Genomic DNA, 24,407 nt, shown 5'->3' on the forward strand with positions numbered 1-24,407 from the left:
CTACTGGAAGGCAAAACACTTTCAGTTGACTTTACTTGAACAGATCTCAGTGATGTTCCCCTGCCGAGGTCCAGCCCTGGCTGATCCAGGGTATTCGAAGGGGAGACAGCGTAGGCGACCTATTTATTTATTTATTTATTCAGAGATATAAAGAGTAATAGAATGAGGATAGCTCAGTAGGAAAATTCAGTGGAGAAAAGAAGCTGAGTAGCTTGGTTTACGCGGAAAATCAATATAACCCGTGACACCAGGTTAGCTCTGACCACGGAGGCCGCAGGCGCCCTCTCGAATAGCGGAAGGTGCCCCACCTTAGACACCTTCTCGAGTGGGTCTTAGAAGCCCAGGCAAATAAATGGTCGCAGAGGATATCCATGCTCCAGATGGAGACTCAGCTGAAAATTGAGGGGAAGAATGACATGGGGAGACCAAGCATTGGTGAGCAAGGCCCATAGCTTTATTTTCAACAGGGGCTTTTATACCCTAAGTTACACATAGAGGATAATAGGGGATGCAAAGTCAGCAGTCTTTGATCCTTATCAAAAACCAGGGTTTCTTTCCTGTAAATTTATCCTATACAAACGGTTTAGGTGATTTACATCATCTTCTGGCCAGAAGGCCTATTAACATTTTCTGACTCTTGACAAAGACTTATCAACTGTAAGACTTATTTTCTCTAAGAGTAATTATTTTAAGGTTTGGTGCCATCTTCCGAAGATAAAATTGCATTCCTATAGGGCGGATGCGTAATGGGTTTACAAAGAAAAGAATTTATTACCTTAAGGGTCTAAAGTTACTAACACCAAGGCCACTACTTATTTTTTCTACATACCAACTATATTAATACACATTCAAGGATACAATTCAGGGGATGTGGAAACTTGGCAACAAGCATTGGCTCATCAATGAAATCTTTTACTAGTTTTATTCTGACAGTTTCTAACTCTCTGAGAGGCTCTAAGCTATTTGAATATCTTAAGCTTCCCATGCCTCTCGAGGCTGGGAGACTGTAAACAATCGTATGCATAGCTGTAGGAGTCCGGGTAAACTTGTCAGGTGAGTTAGAGAGCCATCTGAGGGGTTTGGATTTAAACACTCCTAATTGCCCAGGAACTTTATTGATTGGAGCTGTAAGTTAACTGTTTGACAGAGAGAGCAAGATGGTGGTAGGGGACAGCCCCCAGTAAAGTCAGAGGTGAGAGCACAAAGCAATCAAGTAGGCAGACTCTGGTTTTTTGGGGGTAGATGCTTGAGAATTTCCGGGGGGACTCCCGAGGCTCGATCCTGCCTTTGTGTATGCCGAGCCTCCTTCCTCATGACCTTTGTCACGAGTGGAATGTCTCTCACTGGCTCCCGGCATTCCCCCAAACGTGCCACCAAGAAATTCATAGGTAATAAGGCCTTACCGGGGTGAAAAAGACACAGACAGCTGGAAATCACTTTGTTCTGAACTGCTTACCTCATCTCAGAGCACCGAGCTTTCAAAACAAGGCATGTGCTTCCCACTGTAGGACAGCAAGGGATTCTGCTTCAGGTCAGCACTTCCTTTTCCCTCCACCTTATTAAGAAGGAAAAGAGAAAACAGAATGTGTACCATTTGGTAACCACTAGGTGATCAGGATGTCTTGCTGAGGGAAAAAAGGGCTTGTGTCTTAAGAAGAATTATTCATTCGCTGAGCCTGCTGTAATGCTATGGACCATCACAGTTTCCTGAACCTTTTCTTTCTGAATACATTCTTCTAAGACTGTTTATTATTATGCCCTTCCCTCAACTCTTAAATAGGCATAGGGCATCTCTGTAGACATATGTTCTTTGGAAAAAGCTATTTGAAACTGTGTCTTAAAGCTTTATTGTCTCATTAACACACCTAATCATGCTGTGTGCCTGTGGTCTATGTGCTGGCCCTTACATGAGTCTTATGGTCCAATTCTACTTTTCTCAAACATGGTGGAGAGACAACTGTATCAGACTAAGAGGGCTTGCTAAAATGTAAATTTATAGACTGCATCATAGGTCTTTGCATCAGAACCCCACTTCTGAAAGATGAAACCACACATCCAATGCTTGGACAACCTTCCTCTTTAAATTAGGTTAAAGTCCTTCTGAGGAAAATTAACAACCTAAGTGGCCCACTGGACGGTTGGGAAGAAATTACAAGAGGTAGTTAGGCATGCGCTCTCAGTAGCAGCTGACATGAAATGTGTATGTACGTGTAGGCTCATGTATTATTTAGGACAGTCTGATCACAAGAAACATCCTTAACACTAATCCAGAATGCTACTTTGACTTTCTGGTGAAAATCTCATGGGTGCAAAAAGAATGATGTTCCTGCCAGAGCTAATTTCCCATTGCCTTTTAGCACTGATTGTGTTAATATGGTAAAAGGGACCTAGCGTTCCCCAAGAAGCAAATAAATAAGCTTCTAAATATAACTTTTCTTGATATACTGATTATACAGAGATTTTGTTGGCCTTTCATGTGTAACAGTCAGGAATGAGGATATCTTCACGGCCCAGTTTGCTCCTAATTCCTATTAGATGCTGCCATTGGAGATTCTCTAGCAAATTAGGAGTTAAGCAGTACAGCTTCTGTGTCTATTTGCCTAACCAGCTGTCCTGGAGAAAGCATCAGAAAGGGAGGTGGACAGTGTAGGAAGGTAGAGGTAATGGTTATAACTGTAGATTTCTCACAAATATTCCAGAACTGTGCTGGCTCAAATAGTAAGCACCAACTACAAATGGCTACTGAAATATAAATTAAGTAAACTTAAGTAGGATAAAAAATTCAATTCCTCAGTTCAGTTCAGTCGTTCAGTCATGTCCGACTCTTTGCAACCCCATGAATTGCAGCACGCCAGGCCTCCCTGTCCATCACAAACTCCCGGAGTTCACTCAAACTCATGTCCATTGAGTCGGTGATGCCATCCAACCATCTCATCCTCTGTCGTCCCCTTCTCCTCCTGCCCCCAATCCCTCCCAGCATCAGAGTCTTTTCCAATAAGTCAACTCTTCGCATGAGGTGGCCAAAGTGCTGGAGTTTCAGCTTAAGCATCATTCCTTCCAAAGAAATCCCAGGGCTGATCTCCTTCAGAATAGACTGATTGGATCTCCTTGCAGTCTAAAGGACTCTCAAGAGTCTTCTCCAACACCACAGTTCAAAAGCATCAATTCTTCGGCACTCAGCCTTCTTCACAATCCAACTCTCACATCCATACATGACCACAGGAAAAACCGTAGCCTTGACTAGACAGACCTTTGTTGGCAAAGTAATATCTCTGCTTTTGAATATGCTATCTAGGTTGGTCATAACTTTCCTTCCAAGGAGTAAGCGTCTTTTAATTTCATGGCTGTAATCACCATCTGCAGTGATTTTGGAGCCCCCCGAAATTAAGTCTGACACTGTTTCCACTGTTTCCCCTGTTTCCCCATCTATTTCCCATAAGGTAATGGGACCAGATGCCATGATCTTCGTTTTCTGAATGTTGAGCTTTAAGCCAACTCTTTCACTCTCCTCCTTCACTTTCATCAAGAGGCTTTTGAGTTCCTCTTCACTTTCTGCCATAAGGGTGGTGTCATCTGCATATCTGAGGTTACTGATATTTCTCCCGGCAATCTTGATTCCAGCTTGTGCTTCTTCCAGCCCAGCCTTTCTCATGATGTACTCTGCATATAAGTTAAATAAGCAGGGTGACAATATACAGCCTTGATGTACTCCTTTTCCTATTTGGAACCAGTCTGTTGTTCCATGTCCAGTTCTAACTGTTGCTTCCTGACCTGCATATAGGTTTGTCAAGAGGCAGGTCAGGTGGTCTAGTATTCCCATCTCTTGAAGAATGTTCCACAGTTTGTTGTGATCCACACCATTCCTCAGTAGCACTAGACATATCTCAAGTGCTTGTAGCTCTGTGTAGATAGTGACTGCCATATCGGGTGGCACAAATAAAATGTCTCCATTATCAAAGAAGTTTGTTTAGACAGCTCTGTTTCATAAGATTTCTAAGTCAGTATGCGTCTTCTTCAGGAAAATAACTCAAAAGTACAATAGACCAAGGATTTATTGTTTGCTTGTTTAATAAATCAACTGTAGCAATATAGGACAGAGTTTATCTTAAGCTAGTACATTAAGAATTGACTTTCTTTGTGGGAGAAAAATCAGAAAGAGAGGCATTTAATCCTAAAAAAAACAAAAAACAAAAAACTCTGGATATATGTATACAGAGCATCAAGAAAAATCTCATGCATCCCTGCAAACTTTTTTGTGTGTAAAGACATTAGAGCATACAAGTAACACTGCTGCTGCTGCTAAGTCGCTTCAGTCGTGTCCGACTCTATGCGACCCCATAGACGGCAGCCTACCAGGCTCCCCCGTCCCTGAGATTCTCCAGGCAAGAACACTGGAGTGGGTTGCCATTTCCTTCTCCAATGCATGAAACTGAAAAATGAAAGTGAAGTCGCTCAGTCTTGTCTGACTCTTCACAACCCCATGGACTGCAGCCTACCAGTCTCCTCCATCCATGGGGTTTTCCAGGCAAGAGTACTTGAGTGGGGTGCCATTGCCTTCTCCAACAAATAACAATAGGGGTTGGATATTAAAGATTTATGCAATTTTGGGTCAAATAATCTAAGGAAAAAAGACAGATTTTTCAATTCTCAATTGCTTTTTCTTCACATTTTTTCTTCCATATTCCCCTTGTAAAATTTCCACTTTCTGTTCTCTAAATCTGTATCATTTTTGTCCTGTTATTGAGGTTTTATTTATGCTACTTTCTTAACATTTATATCTTTGAGCTTGTTTGCTTCTTGAGTATTTTCCTCAAACCTGAGCCCATAATGATCTGTATTTTTTACTTTTATGAATTATTTTGATTAAACATTTATTTAAAACCTAAATGTCATCACCTCAAGAAAGACAACATTTTTAGTCAAGAAGCCTAGAGACTAGCTTAGGAAGTAGAGAAATGAACTAATTTGAATATTCTATTGTGTTCTATGCTATATGACTCAAAGAATATATGGAGGCATAAAAGCTGGGGAAGTCAGAGAGCAGCTTCATGCAAAAATAATGTATGAACTGAGTTATGAAGGGGGAAAATATTCCAGGCAGAGAGACTATCATGTGTAAATGCTTGGAGCCATGAAAAAGCATGGCAAGATCACTGGGGCTGAGGCAGGAGGAAACAAGCATGAACATCAAATAGAACATAAAGGCTTACGAAACCAGCTAAAGAAAGTGAATTCAAAGTCGTGAGAAAATAGAAACAACTACAAAAATTATATTACAAAATACATCTTACATATTGTTGTATATCTCAACTTAAAGTCAAAAATTCATTTCTGCAAATCAGATATTTTGGGCAAAAAGTTTATCAGGAGCCTATTTTCCATTATCTGATGTGAAATTTTATGTCTTTATACATTAACCTCAAATCTTTACTTGATTTCTTGAAAAACACATGTATTATTACATACCTATATATAAGAAACCTACAGTCAGCCCTTCATATCTGCAAGTTCCATATTCCTAGGTTATGCATATTGGGAGTCAACTATGTGTGGATCAAAAATATTTGGGAAAAAGACATTTCATAAACTTCCAAAAATCAAGACCTGAATTCACCATGCATCAGCAACTATTTACATGGCATTTACATTGTATTGGGTTCTATAAGGAATCTAAAGATAATTTAAAGCATTCAGGAGGACAGGTGAATTTACAAATTCAGTTAAAGGGTACAATATCAATATACAAAAATCAGTTGTGCTTCCATATGCTAATAAACTATTAGAAAGAAATTAATTACATGAAAAAGAATAAAATGTCTAGAAAGAAATTTAAGCATGAGATGAAAGACCTGAAAACTGTAAGAAACACATAAAAATGAAGAGGATACAAATAAATGGAAAGATATTTGTGCTCATGGATTGGAAGAGTATTGTTAAAATGTCCATACTATGGAAAACAATCTAGAGCTTCAATGTGATCACTATCCATATTCCAATGGCATTTTTTATAGAACTAGAGCAAACAATTCTAAAATTTGTGTGCAACCATAAAATATAGCCAAATAACCAACAGGGTTTCCCTGGTGGCTCAGTGGTAAAGACTGCACCTGCCATGAAGGAGACCTAAATGACAACCCACTCCAGCATTCTTGCCTGGAAAATCCCATGGACAGAGGAGCCTGGCAGGCCACAGTCCTTTCGGTCGCAAAGAATTGGATATGACTAAATGATTGAGCAACAATAAACAGCCAAAACAATTCTGAGAAAGAACAAAGCTGAAGGCAACATGTGCATGCATGCGTGCTAAGTTGCTTCAGTCATGTCCTTCTCTTTGAGACCCTATGAACTATAACCCGCTGGACGATTCTGTCTATGGAATTCTCCAGGCAAGAATACTGGAGTTTATTGCCATTTCCTCCTCCAGGGGATCTTCCTGAGCCAGGGACATGGGTTCAATCCCTGGGTCCTCATTGGTTATCCATTTTATGTATAGTAGTATGCATATTTTTGAGAATCTGAAGTCTTTATATGTCTGAGTTTGTCTTCTGATTTTCATTATTGTAGATTATGTCCTCATGTGTTTTTCTTTTGTAATAATTGTTACCTTCTAAAACTATATCTGTGGAATGTCTCACAAAATTGAGTTTTTAATGTGTTCTTATAAAGAGGATCGACATTGATTCTTCCATGCATTATGGCACTACTGACCTGAGATGACTAAATTAAATTGGTGGCTGTTTTGGACTCTACAAGTTACGTGAATAACATCCCATATCTTTGTTAGAGCTGGTTTGTGTTAAAGAGATTTTCTTTTCTTTCAATCACAGACAAAATCAAGGTAAGCTTTTTTTTTTTTTTTTTTTTTTACTATATCACTACAGGGTACATATTTTGTTTGGCTTTGATTTTGCCTGGTTTTATTTTGCTACTGTTCTCTTTCATTGCCACTGTTTCCATATTTAGTGAAAGGACATCATATCCGTATGTCAGATTCTATGATGACATCTCATTTTGCTCAGGATCTAGATTAGGTCCCCTGCTGCCTGGGCAGTTCCTTGATTTGACACTCTGAAGATCTGGGTCACCATGAATTAGAAGACGACCCCATGGTGTGCTTTCGTGATTTCTTAAATATCTAGAATCATGCTTTCTCATTGATTTGGTTTTGGAGGATTTTTTTTTAAATTGCTTTCTTCTCATCTATACATCTAAAGATTTTAAAGCACTTCATCCAAGATTTTGTTTCTGTTATTAACCAGATAGATTTTTTAGAGCTTTCTAATAGGACTTGTTACTGGAAATAAATGATGTGTAAATAGGGGTAAGATGTAATTAGATGTTCATTTAAGAAAAATCACAGCAGAATTGGAAAAGTTGGTATAAAATGTGGGATAGTAATGGTAAATAAGACCATTTCTTAAAGAGACTTTCTAAGAAATCAATCAGGAAATAACGTAGAATGCACAGTGATAGAGTTAGATACTAGAAATACAGCAGGGGTGGAATACACAGACCTTTTCAACCTGTGATTGGAAGAGTATCAACCATCTTGAATGACTTGAGTTTTTCATCTTTCAGTTTCGTACACCACAGTTGATAATGGCTTTCATTAGGATAGATGAACCATTTTCAGAAGGCCCAGGAAAAAGTTTTCCCTTTATACCATATAAATATTAAATAGCTATGGACTAGTTAGAATTAGAACAGACACTCAAGTATTCTACTGCTGTTGCTGCTGCTGCTAAGTTGCTTCAGTTGTGTCCGACTACTCTTGTATTAATACCTTTTTTCAGGTGGGGCCAGGGGGGAGAGAGAGAAAGATGCTAGAGAAGAGATGTTCATACATATGTCCACATACTAGCCCAGGAAAGATGCATTGCTACCCTCAAATAGTGGAGGGAGGATGAAAGACAGAGATAAGGTTGGGGCAGAAGACTGCCAAACTGTGAAATATTTACTTATAGGAATGCTTACTAAAAGACTGTTTGTAATTTGGTCTCTCTTGTGTTTATCTACTTCTTCCCATTAAACATACCATTCAACCAAACAATTAATGAATAACAAAAAAGATCTGGGCAGAATACTGAAGAATTGGTGCTTTCAAACTGTGGTGCTGGAGGACTCTTGAGAGTCCCTTGGACAGGAAGAAGATCAAACCAGTCAATCTTAAAGGAAATCAACCCTGAATACTCATTGGAAGGACTGATGCTAAAACGCCAATACTTTGGCCACCTGATGCAAAGAGCTGACTCATTGGAAAAGCCCCTGGTGCTGGGAAAGATTGAAGGCAGAAGGAGAAGACGGCAACAGAGGATGAGATGGTTGGATGGCATCACCAATGCAATGAACTTGGGCAAACTCTGGGAGATGGCGATGGACAGGAAAGCCTAATGTGCTGCAGTCCAGTCACAAAATGTCAGACAAGACTTGGCGACTGAACAACAAAGGAATCTTTTAAATGAATAAATGCTAACAATAATATATTTAATATTTTCCTATAATGATGAAGTAACCATCATTGGAAGGATCAACTATCTCCTAGTTGAACAAAGGCAAAAAAACATATTAAAGAAGAAAAATTCTAGCTTGATTCCTAGTTTTATAACACTGTAATTTAGCTCAAGGGTTTCTTTTTTTCCCCTTCTTCACGAAACCTTTATAATCAAGAAACAATTTCCAGTCCACTTTCTCTCCGCTAAGATCTATTGGATAATTTAAAAATCAGTTGCTACTCTTTCAGGAAGTAAAAATTCCAGATGCTTTGTGTGCTGATTAACATCTAAGTAATCTATAAAGTTTAATTAGGAAAAAAATGAACAATAAAGTTGTATTCACCTGCTAAATTTTAGTGGCTAATGCAGTGCTTTATTTTCCATAGCTTTATTTCTTTGCCATCTTAAAAAGACTTGAAAATCCTCATCAGAGAAACATGTTCTTTGCATATTGTCAAGTGGTGGGAAGTAAAACAAAAGCTTTAGATTTGTTGCTTTTATTTCCTTTTTTAAATGTGCAGGATTAATTTAGCAATTGCTATCAATATATTCTGGAGAAGGCAATGGCACCCCACTCCAGTACTCTTGCCTGGAAAATCCCATGGACAGAGGAGACTGGTAGGCTGCAGTCCATGGGGTTACTAAGAGTCGGACAGGACTGAGCGACTTCCCTTTCACTTTTCACTTTCATGCATTGGAGAAGGACATGGCAACCCACTCCAGTGTTCTTGCCTGGAGAATCCCAGGGACGGGGAGCCTGATGGGCTGCCGTCTCTGGGGTCGCACAGAGTCGGACACAACTGAAGCAACTTAGCGGCAGCAGCATCAATATATTCAGTTTTAATATTTTATTATATTCAGTCTAACATTTTGATTTACTTTTTCCTGTGTTTAGTTGTCATCTCTAGGACTCGGAGAGATCTTCATGGATAGAATCTGTGAGATAATATTATAATCTGTCCTCACTTCCTGGTGCAGAGTTCTTGAAACTCTTATAATTTCTTAACTAATGAAAGAACTAGGAGCATCTTTTCCTGTAATATGTGATTTTGGATACAGGCTCCTGATTCAGGGCTCTTGAGACCCTTGTTAATTTCCTGGGAGATAGGAGTTACTTTTGTCTTAATGAGGTGACTCTGGTTGGAGGTGGGGCGGCGGTGGGGGATGCTCATTGGCTCCTGGATGAGGTCTGGTCACTAGAAAGACCAAGCCATGATTAGAAGCTTTACAGCTCCACCCCTTTTTCTCTTGAGAAGGGAATAGGACTGAAAATGGAATTCACGATTGATCGTGCTTACATGGCTAAGCCCCTATAAAAATAAAAAATCCCAACAGTTTGTGGTATGGAGAACTCCCAGGTTGTTTACATCCATATTCTAGGATTGCAACATACCCCAACATCATGGGGACAGAGGCTTCTGTGCTTGGGACCTGCTCAGGAAAAAAGATCAGGTCTAAAACTATCTTGTATCATCACAATACATCTAATAAAACAGAATAAGACCTTCCTTGTCTTTCTACATGCATTATGCACAGTGCATTCATTAGTCTTAGATTTATTTTCATAACAAAATATTTTTATTATCTATATTAATATAAAAATTCATATTTTAAACTAATTGACAGAATTAACTAAGGTCTCAGAATCCCTAGTCAGCACTGTTTAGTTTTACTTCTTAATCTTTGCTGCAGTTCCATTTAAGTCAAATAATGTCTCCTGGATGGTTATTAATAAACCGTAGTTTTAGCATGCATTATGCCCCCAAGCTCCCAGTCACTGAGAAATTAGTTTCTTATAAAGTTTGACTCATGAGTTCTAGCTCTCTTTCTGGATCTCTTATATTATTTCTTTGTTTTAGGTCAATCTCAATAGACTTGAAGAAATATAATCTGTGGAGTCTTCTTTTTAAATCACAGAACCACACAGGCACATAGCTGTCAATCAACTAGCTATAAATGTTTACAGTAGTCATATTTCAAATGGGCTCAGCATTAAATGTAGCATAATATTTTCTTAAGTGATCATGGCTAAGTATGTCATATCTTCAAAAGACAGACAAGATTATGCTTTTTAAGGAAAACCATAGCAACAGTTAAAACAAGGTGACCTCACTGAGGAAAAATTGCACAGTAGAAAATTATATCCACACTAGAAACTTAAAAATGCATTATAAAGGAAGTTATAAGGTACAACGTTGTAAGTTTCATATATTTAACACATGTTGATGACAAGATCATTGTGTGCCCACTTACTGTTTGTGACATTATAAATGTATATAAATTTTAGAGATAGAATGATAAAAACAAATTCTGAACTGTGATGATTTCTATACCTTTTGGATTGAGCATTTCTATTCTTATGCATTAGTTTTAATGAAATAATTCAATAAAAAAATTGCCTGTCTGAAATGATTGTAGTGCAATCTGATGGTTAAAAAAATTAGGAAAAAAGCTACTTGTAAAATAAAAATTACTAAGAAATTCGTTATGCACAATACCAATAACGTTATTCCAGCGAATAACTATAATAAAGTATATGAACACATGAACATCTTAATGATTTGTAAAGCCACCACAGAAGAGATCTAGAGCCAGGAACAAGTGTGTGTCCACTGTTTTAGTAAAGAATTGAACCCCATGGTCTATGTCACCCAGTTCTATTCATTGAAACTTGCAGCCACATTTAGGGTGGGGTGTTTGCCATCCTCCCACGTAGATTTCCTCCTTCCTGCCGTGGTATTGTTTTAGTCACTAAATTGCGTCCAGCTGTTTTGGGACCCCATGGACTGTAGCCTGCCAGGCTCCTGTGTCCATGGGATTTCCCAGGCAAGAATACTGGAGAGGTTGCCATTCCCCTCTCCTGGGGATCTTCATAACCCAGGGACTAAACCCAGTCGTCTGCATTGGCAGTCAGATTCTTCCCCACTGAGCCACCAGGGAAGACTTTCCTGCCATATGCCATCATGTTTATCTTAGGGAACACTATATTTCCTTCTTCGTTTATTATTATGTTGCAGCCTTTAAAAATAATAAACACACCAAGCCTACATTTGTGCAGGTATGTGATATTTAGCTTGAAGTGAGATCATCTCCTCTCTGTCTGCACATGAGAAAATTGTTGTCCCCTAGCATAGAGACAGGCAAGCCCTGGATGCTCAGGTATTATCCTGATCATCAAGCAGTGTTAAGAGCCCTGACTGCTAAGACTAGCCTTCCAAAGAGATTCTCTCTTGCCTGGCTGGTTCAGAACACTGCTGTGCCCACAGTGTGTGACTATCTCAGCAGCGTGGTGCATGGCTTGCCTCCTTGCCTGACTCCACAGCCAGCAGAAGGTCAGGGCAATCGTCATCAGCTGGGTATGAGGTCTGAACTGTGATTACTTAAGAATCATCAAGAACATGAAGAAGCACATTGTTTTGAAGCTTGTTTCCCCCTCCTCTTCAAAATCACTGGAGACGTATCAACTAGCAGAGGATGGCTGTGCTCTGTGTTGATTTAAGGGGTTACCCCCAGGAGTGTCGTATTGCCATGAGAGATTTCCCTCAATCGCTAAAGGAAAGATATAGAACCAAGGACAATACTCAGCACTCAACAAGTCAATCAGGAAACCCCATGGGGGAAAGGACTTTTTGTTTTCACTGAAAGTAGATAATGCCTTGAATTTCTCACTGAGAAAGAAAAGGCTGCTGCTAAGTTGCTTCAGTCACTTCTGACTCTGTGCGACTCCATAGATGGCAGCCCACCAGGCTCCCCCATCCCTGGGATTCTCCAGGCAAGAACACTGGAGTGGGTTGTCATTTCCTTCTCCAATGCGTGAGAGTGAAAAGTGAAAGTGAAGTCGTTCAGTCGTGTCTGACTCGTTGCGACCCCATGGACTGCAGCCTACCAGGCTCCTCCGCCCATGGGATTTTCTAGGCAAGAGTACTGGAGTGGGGTGCCATCAACTTCTCTGAAAGAAAAGGAATGAGTGGATTAAAATGAAAAGGTTTCGGAGGAGTAACATAATCTTCACTATGGAGAAGAGAAGGGCAGGAGGGGGGCAGCAGCGTTTCAGCAGGAAGCACAGCTCAAAGCCTGCCAGCATTCTTCCTAGCAGAGCTGGGCTTATTTTCTTGACCCCATTTCAATCTTTGACCCATTCCTTTTATGAGTCAAAGGATCTGGTAGGAGTCTAGGATTGTTTAACAAGTCTCTGGCTTCCTAAAATGAGTTTCACAAAGAATGATTCTGCCATGGTCACCCCCCTGTGCCCAGGGCCTAAAAAGGGTCTGGTGCATAATTGCATCTTCATAAATATTTGTTGAATGAATGTGTTATTAGCTGCCTCCACCTGCAATTCTGTTTCAACCATTTCTGTCTTAAGACTTGATTAGTCAAGTCTTGGAGCAAGTAGTGAAAAAGAAATGGAAGCCCTAGCCCATTCCTCAGCCACTTAGTGCAGAGTGAGGTGAGGAAATGGAATTAGAAGGGCAAAAGGGAAATTAGTAACAGGAGAAAAATAAAAGGAGATGAATAGGTGAAGAGAACACATTCTCCTTAGACTGTGGAAGTAAACCCTTAATGGGTGATTCAGAGTATAACCTACTGGATACTCTCCCCATCTTTAATGTTAACTAGGCTCTCGGATGTCAAGGAAGAGAGATGCGTGAGCACACTGTCTGAGGTTACTTCACTTTAGCCCCGACCTCACCATCACAGGTGATATTCTCTCTTGCCTGGATGCAGACAACCTGAGCCACAGGGCTATTTGCAGTTTTGGTTTATTGGATTCCAATGAAACGTATTTCCACTTTAGCAGGGCTTGAGCCAAAGCAGATCCAGCAATGCGTCTCAACTGATGTGAACATGGCTTCTATTACTGAAACCAATCACATGATATGCATTTTTCTCTTTGCAGGATATTCCCTTTTATCCAATTCTTTGCCCCCATCCTCATGCCAGATTCAATTATGACATTTAAATTTTGTAACCTTGCCAAGAATCCTTCAGGCCAGTGGCAACATTTTTAATAAATCAAAAGGATCAAATCAAATAAATAAATGATTTGGGTGGCAAAGGGCAGAAAAATTCCAAATGAAACTCAGACAGAGCCTTAGCATGTCAGTTAGGAAACTGCATAATCAGCAAATTTCTGGAGGTTTCTGGGTTACAAGACAAGGTTTCTTTCACATTGCATTAATTATGGCTGGAGTTAGAGAAACATGAAACAGAAGAAAGAAAAAGCAGAAAAAGTGATTGGAAAGTTGACTGCAGCTACTTCTCTCTTAAGCCTCATTTCTCAAGTCAAAATGTCAAAGTGTACTTTGTGGTGAGCTTATAAGACTAGTCAATTTAGGAAGAACTTTTTTTACTATAGTAATTCCTTCTGCCTCGGGGGGGGATTGTTTTTTTCCTAGAGCAAAGATAATTTGATGGTTTTTTACTTCTTCTGAAGTAAAGACAAAGACACTGCTGTGTCTTTGAACCATTTCTTAGAGTGTCCTCAATTCTTCCCCAACACACACACACAGGTGAGAGACTACAAATGCCCATTCCAACATTTCCACTCTGTGAATTTATGAACTAACCAGTGGGCATTACCTTTATAAGTATGAAGCGACACTGCAGTTGTGCTGTTTCATTTACTGCTTCAAATACTGCCTAGTTTAAAGAAGTTTCACCATCTGTTCTGGCTTAAACCAAAGCTGAATTAAAAAGATAAACTCTCACTATTGCCTCTGTTACTGTTGTGGTACTGTTATATTTTAGGACTGGGGAGGAGGTGAGAAGGCAAAATAAATCTGTATGAAGTCTCTAAGAGGATAGAAGATGAAAATTTTCTTTTGGCAATTAATGGTATTATTTTTGAAACTGATCATGAAGGCTACTTCTTTTCTTTTGATAAGTCCCATCAAAAAATTGAAACAGACTCAAAAATATCAGTATATCAGTCAGTCACATATTTGTTAAATTTCTTCTGAATTCTGACATTTAACTACATTCTGTGGTGCTTAAAAGAGGTGTAAAACTTAATTGCTACTCTTAAGGATCTCACGTAGTAGTGGGAGTGATGAGAAATACGTATATGAAATAATTTTTTAATTAGCAGCAAAGATAGACACTTTAACCATAACTCTACTGATAGAACAGGAAAAGTAAGATTCTTTTCTGTCAACCAATTATTGCTTATGACTGACATTACCAGGTGTATGCATTATATCTTTATTAATAGTTTTTTGTTATGATTAGTAGTATATATAGCCTGCAACTGGAGTTCTCTGATTTTTAATCAGGATAGATCAAAGAGAACTCTATGTTTATAGCCTAAGAACATGTGGACAGATTATTTCAACAGGTATCATCTGTGATCCATCTTAACTGTTGATGTCAATGGAACCACCTAGCAAAGCTTTTATAAATTAAAAAAAAGTGTTAGTCGCCCAGTCATGTCTGACTCTTTGCAACCCCATGAACTGTAGCCCACCAGGCTCCTCTGATCATGGAATTCTCCAAGCAAGAATACTGGAGTGGGTAGCAATGCCCTCCTCCAGGGGACCTTCTCGACACCAGGATCAAACTTATGTCTCCGACATTGTAGGCGGATTCTTTACCATCTGAGCCACCAAGGAAACAATGTGTATAACTAAACATTTAGTAAACTAACTGATTACAAAATCCCTGGGCCCTACTAATATAAACCCCTGGGGTAAGGTCTGGGCATTGTTAGTCTTTAAAGTCCACCAGGTGAACTTTATTTTCTATTGAAATACAGCTGAAGTTCAATACTGTGTTAGTTTCAATTAACATATGTTAGTTTTCAGCATGTTAGTATACAACATAATGACTTGATATTTTCATACATTATGAAAATGATCACCACAATAAGTCTAGTAACCTTCTGTCCCCTTACAAAGTTATCAGATTATTATTAACCATATTCCTTATGCCATATATTAATTAATCCTTGTGACTTATTTATCATATAACCAGAGATTTCTATCTCTCAATCCCCTTCACCTGTTTCTCCCATTCCCCTATCCTGCTCCCTTCTGGCAACTTCACGTTTGTTTATGGTTTCTATGGGTCCATTTTCATTTTCTTTATTTTTTACATGCTACATATAATTGAGACCATGTGGCATTTAACCTAGAATAGTACCCTCTAGACCTATGTGTATTATTACAAATGACAAAAAAATTTTTATGGCTGAGTAATATTTCTCTGGGTATCATTTAAGTTGCTTCTCGGCTTTTGTAGATAATGCTGCAATGAGCACTGAAGTGCATTTATCTTTTTGAATTAATGCTTTTGTTTTCCTCAGGTAAATATGCAGAGATGAAATTGCTAGATCATATGGCAAGTCTATTTTTAATTTGTTTTTTTTTTAGTTCCCCTCTCTTTTTTTAAACTCCTGTAAGGTTTATGAGGAGTGTTTTTTTTCCCCTTCTCGGTCTTTCTGCACAGCATACATGATCTTAGTTCCCCCACCAGGGACCCAACATGGGTCCCCAGCAATGGAAACCTGGAGTCCTAACCACTGGACCACCAGGGAAATACTATCTATGTTTAATTTTTAAAGGAAACTCCAAACTATTTTCCACAATGGCTGAACCAATGAACATTCCCACCAACAGTGCATAACGGTTTCCTTTTTGCCACATTGTCCCAGGTGCTTTTCAAACTACTGCCTCTGTGCTGGGACCTGGGATAATGTGAAATTTTAGGAAGGCCCTTAGAAAGCAAAGTCTGTGTTTTTGATAGCTTTCTGGCACCCCTGAATATAAGCCTCACTGGTTTTCAAAGCCTGCCTTTCTGGGGTCTCCTCCTTCTGGTACAGAACCTTGGACTGGAGAGCCAGGAGTGAGGCTGGACCCCAGCTCCTCCAGGAGACCCTCTGTGGGTGTCATGTCCCTCCCCGAACACCCTTCTGCTTGTGAGTCCTGACCTGAAGTGTGGGCATAACTAGATTGAGTCTCTACTCCTCTTACCTGTCTCCTGGTGACTTCTGTATATCTTCAGTTGCAGAAAATAATTTCTGGTGGTCCTAAGGTTGTTCTCAGAGACAGTAGCTCTGTAAGTAGTTGTAATTTTGGTGTGGTCCTGAGAGGAGGTGAACGCAGCCTCTTCCTCATCCACCATCTTGACCTTCTCATACCAGGTGACCTTAATGAGCTGTTAGGATTGAGAATCCCTGCGTTAAGTTAGAGCCATGCCTTATTATTTGAATTGTTCCTTTCTCTCTTGAACCTATGAGCTATTTTTTTTTTTTTCTCTTATAGGTTTGGGAAAACAAAGTCAATAATTCCAGGTACCCTTCAATCACCAAGGAGTTTTTTTTTTTTTTTTTTTAACTTTCAGTTCAGTTCAGTCACTCAGTCGTGTCCAATTCTTTGCGACCCCATGAATTGCAGCACACGAGGCCTCCCTGTCCATCACCAACTCCCGGAGTTCACTCAAACTCATGTCCATCAAGTTGGTGATGCCATCTAGCCATCTCATCCTCTGTCATCCCCTTCTCCTCCTGCCCTCTGACCAGTTGGATCTCCTTGCAGTCCAAGGGACTCTCAAGAGTCTTTTTTACTTTAGCACCTAACAAAATAAAATATTCATTTTCCACTGACTTTTAAATGACACTATGTTCTCCTGGCATTCCTCACTCCTGCATGGCAAGTTTCTCACCCATAACCTATAAATATTTGAGGTCTGAGATTTTAGTATAAAGCCCCTTGGCTTTTCTCTGTATGTTAGGTAAGGGCACCCATTTACATGGCTTTAGATACCCCAGGTGTAGTGATAGCTTTTAGATTGCTATTTCTAGCTCAGATAATCTGAGTTTAAACATTATCATCCAATTGTCTGTTTACTTACCTTTACTTAAGTAAGTAAGTAAAAATAAGTGTTAGTCATTCAGTTGTGTTTGACTCTTTGTGACCCCATGGAATATAGCCCGCTAGGCTGTCCATGGAATTCTCCAGGCAAGAATACTGGCGTGGGTCGCCATGCCCTTCTCCAGGGGATCTTCCTGACCAGGTATCAAACCTGGGTCTCCTGCACTGCAGGCAGATTCTTTACCATCTGAGGTACCAGGAAAGCCCACCACCTTACTTGCTGCTGCTGCTGCGTCGCTTGTCTTGTCCGACTCTATGCGACCCCATAGACGGTCTCCTACCAGGCTCCTCTGTCCCTGGGATTCTCCAGGCAAGAATACTGGAGTGGGTTGCCATTTCCTTCTCCAATGCATGAAAGTGAAAAGTGAAAGTGAAGTCGCTCAGTCATATCCGACTCTTAGCGACCTCATGGACTGCAGCCTACCAGGCTCCTCCATCCATGGGATTTTCCAGTCAAGAGTACTGGAGTGGGGACCACCTTACTTAGATGGCTATAACTGTCCTAAATTTAAATTATTAAAGTCTGTTTATTAGTAAATTTTAAAACTTTAGTGAAATGGACAAAACTACTAATTTCCTCATAACATCTATCTCTGTAGTATTTATAATTGTTTCACTTAATAAAAATTCCTAATATTTTAAAATTTTTTCTCTCTTGTACCTTGACCCATCTGGAAGTTTTCTCTTTGATGGGTCTTTTCCAAGACTAACATTTGACTTTATTTATCCTATTCTGTTTATTTTCAATGCATCAGGCACCCACATCCCACCCACATCCTCTAGAGCTTTATCATTGTAATGTCATTGTCAGTCTGAACCCTGTCATTCCAACCATATCTGGGGGGATCATTTTTACTATTTGTGCCAAAGTAGAACCAACCAAAATGATCCTGGGTTAGTCATTCATTGGTTAGTGTGAGCAAGAGTTTCTCCAACAGCTAATAATCACCAGGAGACTGAAAAGTCATACCTGTTATTGCCCTCTTCCCATTCACTGCAATTGCCTTCGCTCTTGAAGAGATCCATGGCAGGATGTTTTTTAATCTCTGTTCTTTACTGAATTTTTTCTCTAATATTTTTGCACAAACTTAACCCAAGGATAAACATGCACACACAAGTTGACTGACAAGTTGATAGATGTTATTCTAACTAGTTGATATGTGTTAGGCCTTTCAACCTTGGCGATGTTAACATTTTGGACAAGATAATTGTTTGTTTGAGGGAGGCTTTACTGTGAATTATAAGTTGTTTACCAGCATCCCCAGTCTCCCCTGTATGTGTGTGTAGCGCTTCCCACCCGTCAAGTCAACCAACTCAGTCCCTCCTCTTCCCTACCCAACCCCGCTAAGAAGCATTGTTTAGAAGGCAGTCCCTTGAGGCATGCCTAATATCTTCCCTAGTGAACATATTCTCACTAAATGTGTCTAAAACTTGTAATGATTTTGTGTCAGAGGACTGCAAGTGAGAGATGCAAGATAAAAATTTATCTCAGCTGGCTAGTATTCAATACAATTGAACTGAATACAGTCAATACTGCACAACTCAATACAATGAATTTCTCATGGATAGATTTAGAGCCTGCATTTAAGCTAAATAATCAATTTTATAAGTATAAATGAAACTTGTCTTGGAAAGAAATCTAATGATGGCAGTTGATTGCAAATTCATTATAGTTGAAATAATTACTGTAAGATTTTTCTTAAAAAAATTAAAACTCCAAATGTTAGTATTATAGAGAATGAAGTTCAAATCAAGGAAGGTGATAAACCCGTTGTAATCTGGTCTTAAAAACACTATGCTCAGGACTTCCCTGGTGGTCCAGTGGCTAAGATTCATTGCTTTCAACACAGGGGGCCCAGGTTTGATTCTTGGTCAGGAAGACAGATCTCACATGCCACAAGTAAAACTCTCACATGCCGCAACTAAAGTTCCACAACTAAAGATCCTGCATGCTGCAACTAAGACCCAGTGTAGCCAAATAAATAAATATATTAAAAAACAGACCGCCCCTCCCCAATATGGTCATTTCTATGTCACATTTTGAGAACAGAGGTTCAAGGTCTTCCCAGAGTATTAAGATTATGAGAACTTAAGCATCCATATAATTTAAGTAACAGCCAAGGGAAACTAGGTTAAGACTGAAGAAGGGAAAACCCTGGCAAGCATGGGAGGGGGATGACAAGATTGGAAAGGTTGTCATGTGGAATATGGGGTACATTCTGTTTTGCACGAAGAGAATTAGAACCAATGAGTGGAAGTTATAAGAACTTAGAAGTAAGGAGTCACAACTAAGAAAATTTAATCACAAATTTACTGAACCAGAATTATTTTACTTTTTATGGAAAAAACCACATTTATGAAACCAGCACTTTCATGTTGTTTTCAGCTAGTTCCGGGAGTTTGTGGTTTCACACAGAGCAAGATGAAAAAGATGTAAACAAAGGTATATTTAGTGGCTGCATCTTTAAGTGTGTCAGTGTAGTGGTGCTTAATTTAATGAACATTAAAATCCAGAAAACACAGCATTGGTAGTTTTCCTCTGCTTGTCTAAGGATGGGTTTTCCTTTCAAATGCAGTCTTCTTTATGCTGCTACTTTGTCCCCAAAGGGGACAATTACTTTTAAAAAATCAATAAAACCACCATTGTATTAAGAAATATTTTATTAACAAAACAGTAAATTCCACTTGCTTAGCATTTCCAATAATGGATAAGTTGGCCTTGCAACAGAAAAACAAAACAAAACAAAACCCTTAGATACCCAATCACACAAAGCACTAGAAGGGTAGGGTCATGTGGCCTTTCTTTGATGTCTTAGGGATGGACCACCTCACACATTATTGTAGTATTTGTTTTTTAAAAAAAAGGCAACACATAACATGGATTAAAAAAGAAGCATACTCAATCAGAAAAGTTACAGTCTAGAGATGTAATCAAATTTATGCCAGGTAGTGTGAAATCCTCTATTAACTGCCAACTACACATGGAACCCTGATACATTTGGTATGAAGATACTTGGGATTTCATTCATGCCTTTTCTCTCCCTAGCTTGTGTTCTTCTCTTTTCTTTGTCCATTCATAAAGAAAGAAGCAAACAAGAAAAAAATTTGCTAGATTTCGTATAGGCCATTACATTGGAAATATTTTTAGTAACAATATTGCATGAAATTTAAAAATTTATGCTGGAAAGAAACACTGAAATCAATTTCAAACAACATGCTTCAGAGATATACTGCTTAAAAATACCATTATTTTGGTTATTTTCGATCACAATTTAGAATCTTTCCGGATGGAAACTAGTTCAAGTTCAGTAGATCCAATGGAAAAGCAACTGTTTCTTTCAAACCTCAAGATGTAAATGAGTGGTTTTATATTTACCTTCTGTTTCACTGGCTTTCCCTGAGTAAGACTGGATGAGAGAAAAACAGCAACTACAAAGAAATTTATGAATTCTTTAACCTGGCAAATTAAAAAGAAGAAAATCTGAAACACAAGTAATCGATACTAAATTTTTAGTTTCATACTTCTACTTTCTGGGTCATGAAAAGCCTTTAGGACTTTTCATGTATGACAATTACTTGGCAACCATAGATGGTGGTGATTTGCTATGAATTATACATATATCTAATGTGCTGTATGTCTATAATCCAGGCCACTTCTTGGCTTTTTTCATCAACTGAAGTATAACAAAAGGTGTTTTGCATTTTTTTGCCTTTTCTGATTAAAGCAAATTGTAAAATTATTCTTCTCTTCTATAAAATCTAATATTCTTTTAGGAGATGTTAAAGTAATGCAACCAATTTTTACTGAGACATCACCTTCCAATCTAATATTGCATTTCCTTTGCATTGCCTTCTCAGACTAATAATTTATTGCTATGAACATCATTGAAACAATATGCAAAACAAGCATATAATCTATATGTTTCCACTAGTTAATGTGTGTTAAACTAAAGCTATATTTAATGATATATATGTAAAACCAGAAAAGTTAAATTATAGTCAATAATCAACAGATAATGATTTTCTTAAATGGATAGTAATATAGAATCAAAAATTACTGAAAATACTTTTTTAGTTGAGAAAGTGTTTACTTTCCAAAAATGTTTATCATGCACATCAGGTTCAGAGACTATATATATAATTTTATTGGAAACAAAGTTTTCAATGGTAGCAGCCAGGGTTAAGGTATAGATCAATCCATTTTGCTTCTGCAACCTGCCCATTTAATGGTTCATATTCATGCAGCAAGATACCAGTGATAGTTTACTTGATAAGAAAAGGTTCCATTTCTTTAGGGACTAAAATCTTCTGGAAGTTTCCCAGGAGCATATCTCAGTGAAGCAAATCACCCCATTTGTCATCAATATCTTGGCACAACTATCTTCCTTCCTGCTTTTCAATTTGTCAGTAAATATTTTCTATTATATGTACGTTTGGGTCTTCCATCCTATCTGATGGATTGCTCTGGATTTGTGTGTGTATTTGCGTGTGTGTGCACATATCTGTGATCATGAATGGGAATGTATGCGGGAAATGTGAGTATTTGGGGGAGTAAAGATTATAGGATACATATGTATATAGTTTGCCTTCTAATCCACACCTTTCATACAAATACTAAAACTTAATTGCAACAGAATGAAGGCTGTACATGTAAAGGAAAAAAAGTAGCTGAGTCTTTTTATATACATTCATACATATCTTCCTTAGAATAAACACTACATTGTAATTTAAAAAAAAAAATTTAAGTAATTGTGGCAATTTATAATGGTGGCAAAAAAAAAAAAAAAACCACCCTGAAATAATTGCTGATCTGATGTCATAAAACTCCCTATAGTTAGCAACACTTATAACATTGAATTTACCAAAAAGGGCTGAAGAGCAGAGATATAGTTTGCATTTTCTATACAACAGGCTATAAAACATCACTTATCACAGTCCAGAAAGCACACAGAGATGGATTTTATATAAACATATGTAATAACATATTAAGCGTGCATGAAAATTTCCCAATGATTGCATCTATACCTTCTTGTTTATTTCTTGTTGTTGTTGTTTCTGTTTTGAAATTTTAGTGTGAAAATGTGCCTTATTTTTCACATTGTTGAAAATAAGGCCTCTGTACTTTCTTTTTTTTCCCTCACAACCAGAAAGGGGCTTTTTGAATGTGTTCCTACACAAGTCTTCAAAAAAGTCAGCACTTTTTTTCAAGTGCAAGTTCATTTCAGCCACTGTTCCAGCTGTGCCAGGCGGTGAACTCGGAAAAGGTTTGTAGGTGGAGTCACTCACAATGACAGTCTTCTCTGGCCATCAGACTAACTGATTTCTCAGGAAAGCGCTAGCACTTTGGCTAAATCTGGGATCATAGGTAGCTTCTTTTTCTGTGTTGTGTTTTGTGTTGTTTTTGTGTTGTGCCTCCTGATGTTGTAATACTCCTTTGCTTTATGAATGCATGTGGTCATCACTGTCTTTTAGAAATGTTCCAGCAACATAAAGACAGGCAGAGTAAATTAAAACACTGTGGATGTTAAGGAATTTATTGGCCCCTGTTTTTTTTTTTTTTTTTTTTTTTTTCTTTTTTTGGAGAAACAAGAGCATGAGATACTTGTTTTTATTTTTTAAAAACAGTCTTTCCTTCCTGATTGCATTCCCTGTCTTCTTTTGTATGTGCTTCATAAAAAGGAAAGTAAATAAGTTTATATTATGTCTCGGATAAAATGAAGACTATTTCTATACAAGGGTCCTTTTTCAGATCTTGGGTTCAGACGTAATACTCTTTATCCTTGTTCTTCTTGTTTTTGTTGGCGCTTTTCGCACTGCTCGGTTGTTTCTCCTTTACAACAGCCCCATTGGACTGTGCTGAGTTACTGATGTAGTTTCGACTCTCGTCCACGTGGTATGAGCCTTCATCCCGGTTTCTGTACTTGTACATAGCATAGAGAAGGATGAGGATGCATAGGGCAGCGGCGGCTACGATCCCCACGACCATGCCCGTGGTGCTGCTGGACTCCCGAATCACTTCCGCTGAGCCTGGGTACGGCTCTCTCCCGCCTGCCCGAGTTGGGTTGGCTGTAGGAAAGAGGGTGAGAAAAAACACCGAGTGATTATGGAGTTTCCCGAATGTCAGAGAGTCACATTTACTGTCTATTTTCATGCCTAATGGATAGTGCCTGTGCCTACTGCTCTTGAAAAAAGATACTGAAGCTAGTAAGTGCAGTGATGCCTACACCTGGTGGTCACTAAAAACTAAGGACAATGAATCATACCATTGAGAGAGCGATCTGTTACCATCTTTTCTTTTTCACAGATCACTTTTGTTAATAGGGTGTTGTAAGTGTAGCTCCAAATTAGCTCCATGTAGTTCTAAAGGGCCATATTGATGTGTGAGGTGAAAAGCAGTAAATTCAACATGGAAAACGTATAGCATCATAATGACTATATAATATTAGAGAATAATCATTTTAAGAATCAAATTGATGTTGATACAGACTGCTTATGGCTAACTCTTGACTGATATATGATAGCTAAATTTAGGATTACTTCAGAAATCACATTGCCTCCTATTGCAATGAATACAGTATTGAACAACAAGATAAAATAGGCATTTTGAAGAGTCAAATTGACTGCTTTTAAAAGTGTTATTTTAGTCACAATTTTTAGAAATTAATTTTATCTATTATACTCTATATACTATACTCCAACTATGGAGTATATACATATATATATACAATGTTGTATTAGTCTCTACTGCACAGAAAAGTGAATCAGTTTTATATATACATATATATCTCCTCTTTTTGGATTTCCCTCCCATTTAGGTCACCATAGAGCACTGAGTAGAGCTCCCTGTGTTATACTGTAGGTTCTTATATTTTATATGTTTTATCAATAGTATATGTATGTCAATCCCAATCTCCCAGGTCATCCCACTTCCTCCTATCGCCCTTGGCATCCATTCATTTGTTCTCTATGTCTGGGTCTCTATTTCTGCTTTGCAAATATCATCATTTATGCCATTTTACTATATTCCTCATATACACATTAATATACA

General features: G+C 38.5%; 2 protein-coding genes across 31 annotated transcripts in view; both read right to left on the reverse strand.

Moving 5' to 3' along the window:
- LOC129623048 (uncharacterized) overlaps window positions 1-16,676 on the reverse strand; it is a 367,755-nt gene extending 351,079 nt beyond the window's left edge. For 7 of the 29 annotated variants that reach the window (XR_008700273.1, XR_008700289.1, XR_008700291.1 and 4 more), the window contains exons 1-2: window positions 16,460-16,671; window positions 1,457-1,555 (exon numbers count right to left, since the gene is read on the reverse strand). The gene's annotated coding sequence lies outside the window, so the exon portion shown is untranslated. Of the gene's footprint in view, window positions 1-1,456; window positions 1,556-16,459 lie in introns of all 29 variants that reach the window. The other 22 variants (XR_008700275.1, XR_008700282.1, XR_008700279.1 and 19 more) reach the window with 9 other exon arrangements.
- Window positions 16,677-20,002: 3,326 nt separating this feature from the next.
- NRXN1 (neurexin 1) overlaps window positions 20,003-24,407 on the reverse strand; it is a 756,469-nt gene continuing 752,064 nt past the window's right edge. For both annotated transcript variants that reach the window (XM_055540064.1, XM_055540063.1), the window contains one exon: window positions 20,003-23,425. In XM_055540064.1, coding sequence (XP_055396039.1) covers window positions 23,118-23,425 — 308 coding nt within the window. In that variant the 3' untranslated portion in view covers window positions 20,003-23,117. The remainder of the gene's footprint in view (window positions 23,426-24,407) is intronic.

Source organism: Bubalus kerabau, chromosome 11 (genome assembly GCF_029407905.1).
Source record: "Bubalus kerabau isolate K-KA32 ecotype Philippines breed swamp buffalo chromosome 11, PCC_UOA_SB_1v2, whole genome shotgun sequence".
Lineage (NCBI taxonomy): Eukaryota > Metazoa > Chordata > Mammalia > Artiodactyla > Bovidae > Bubalus > Bubalus kerabau.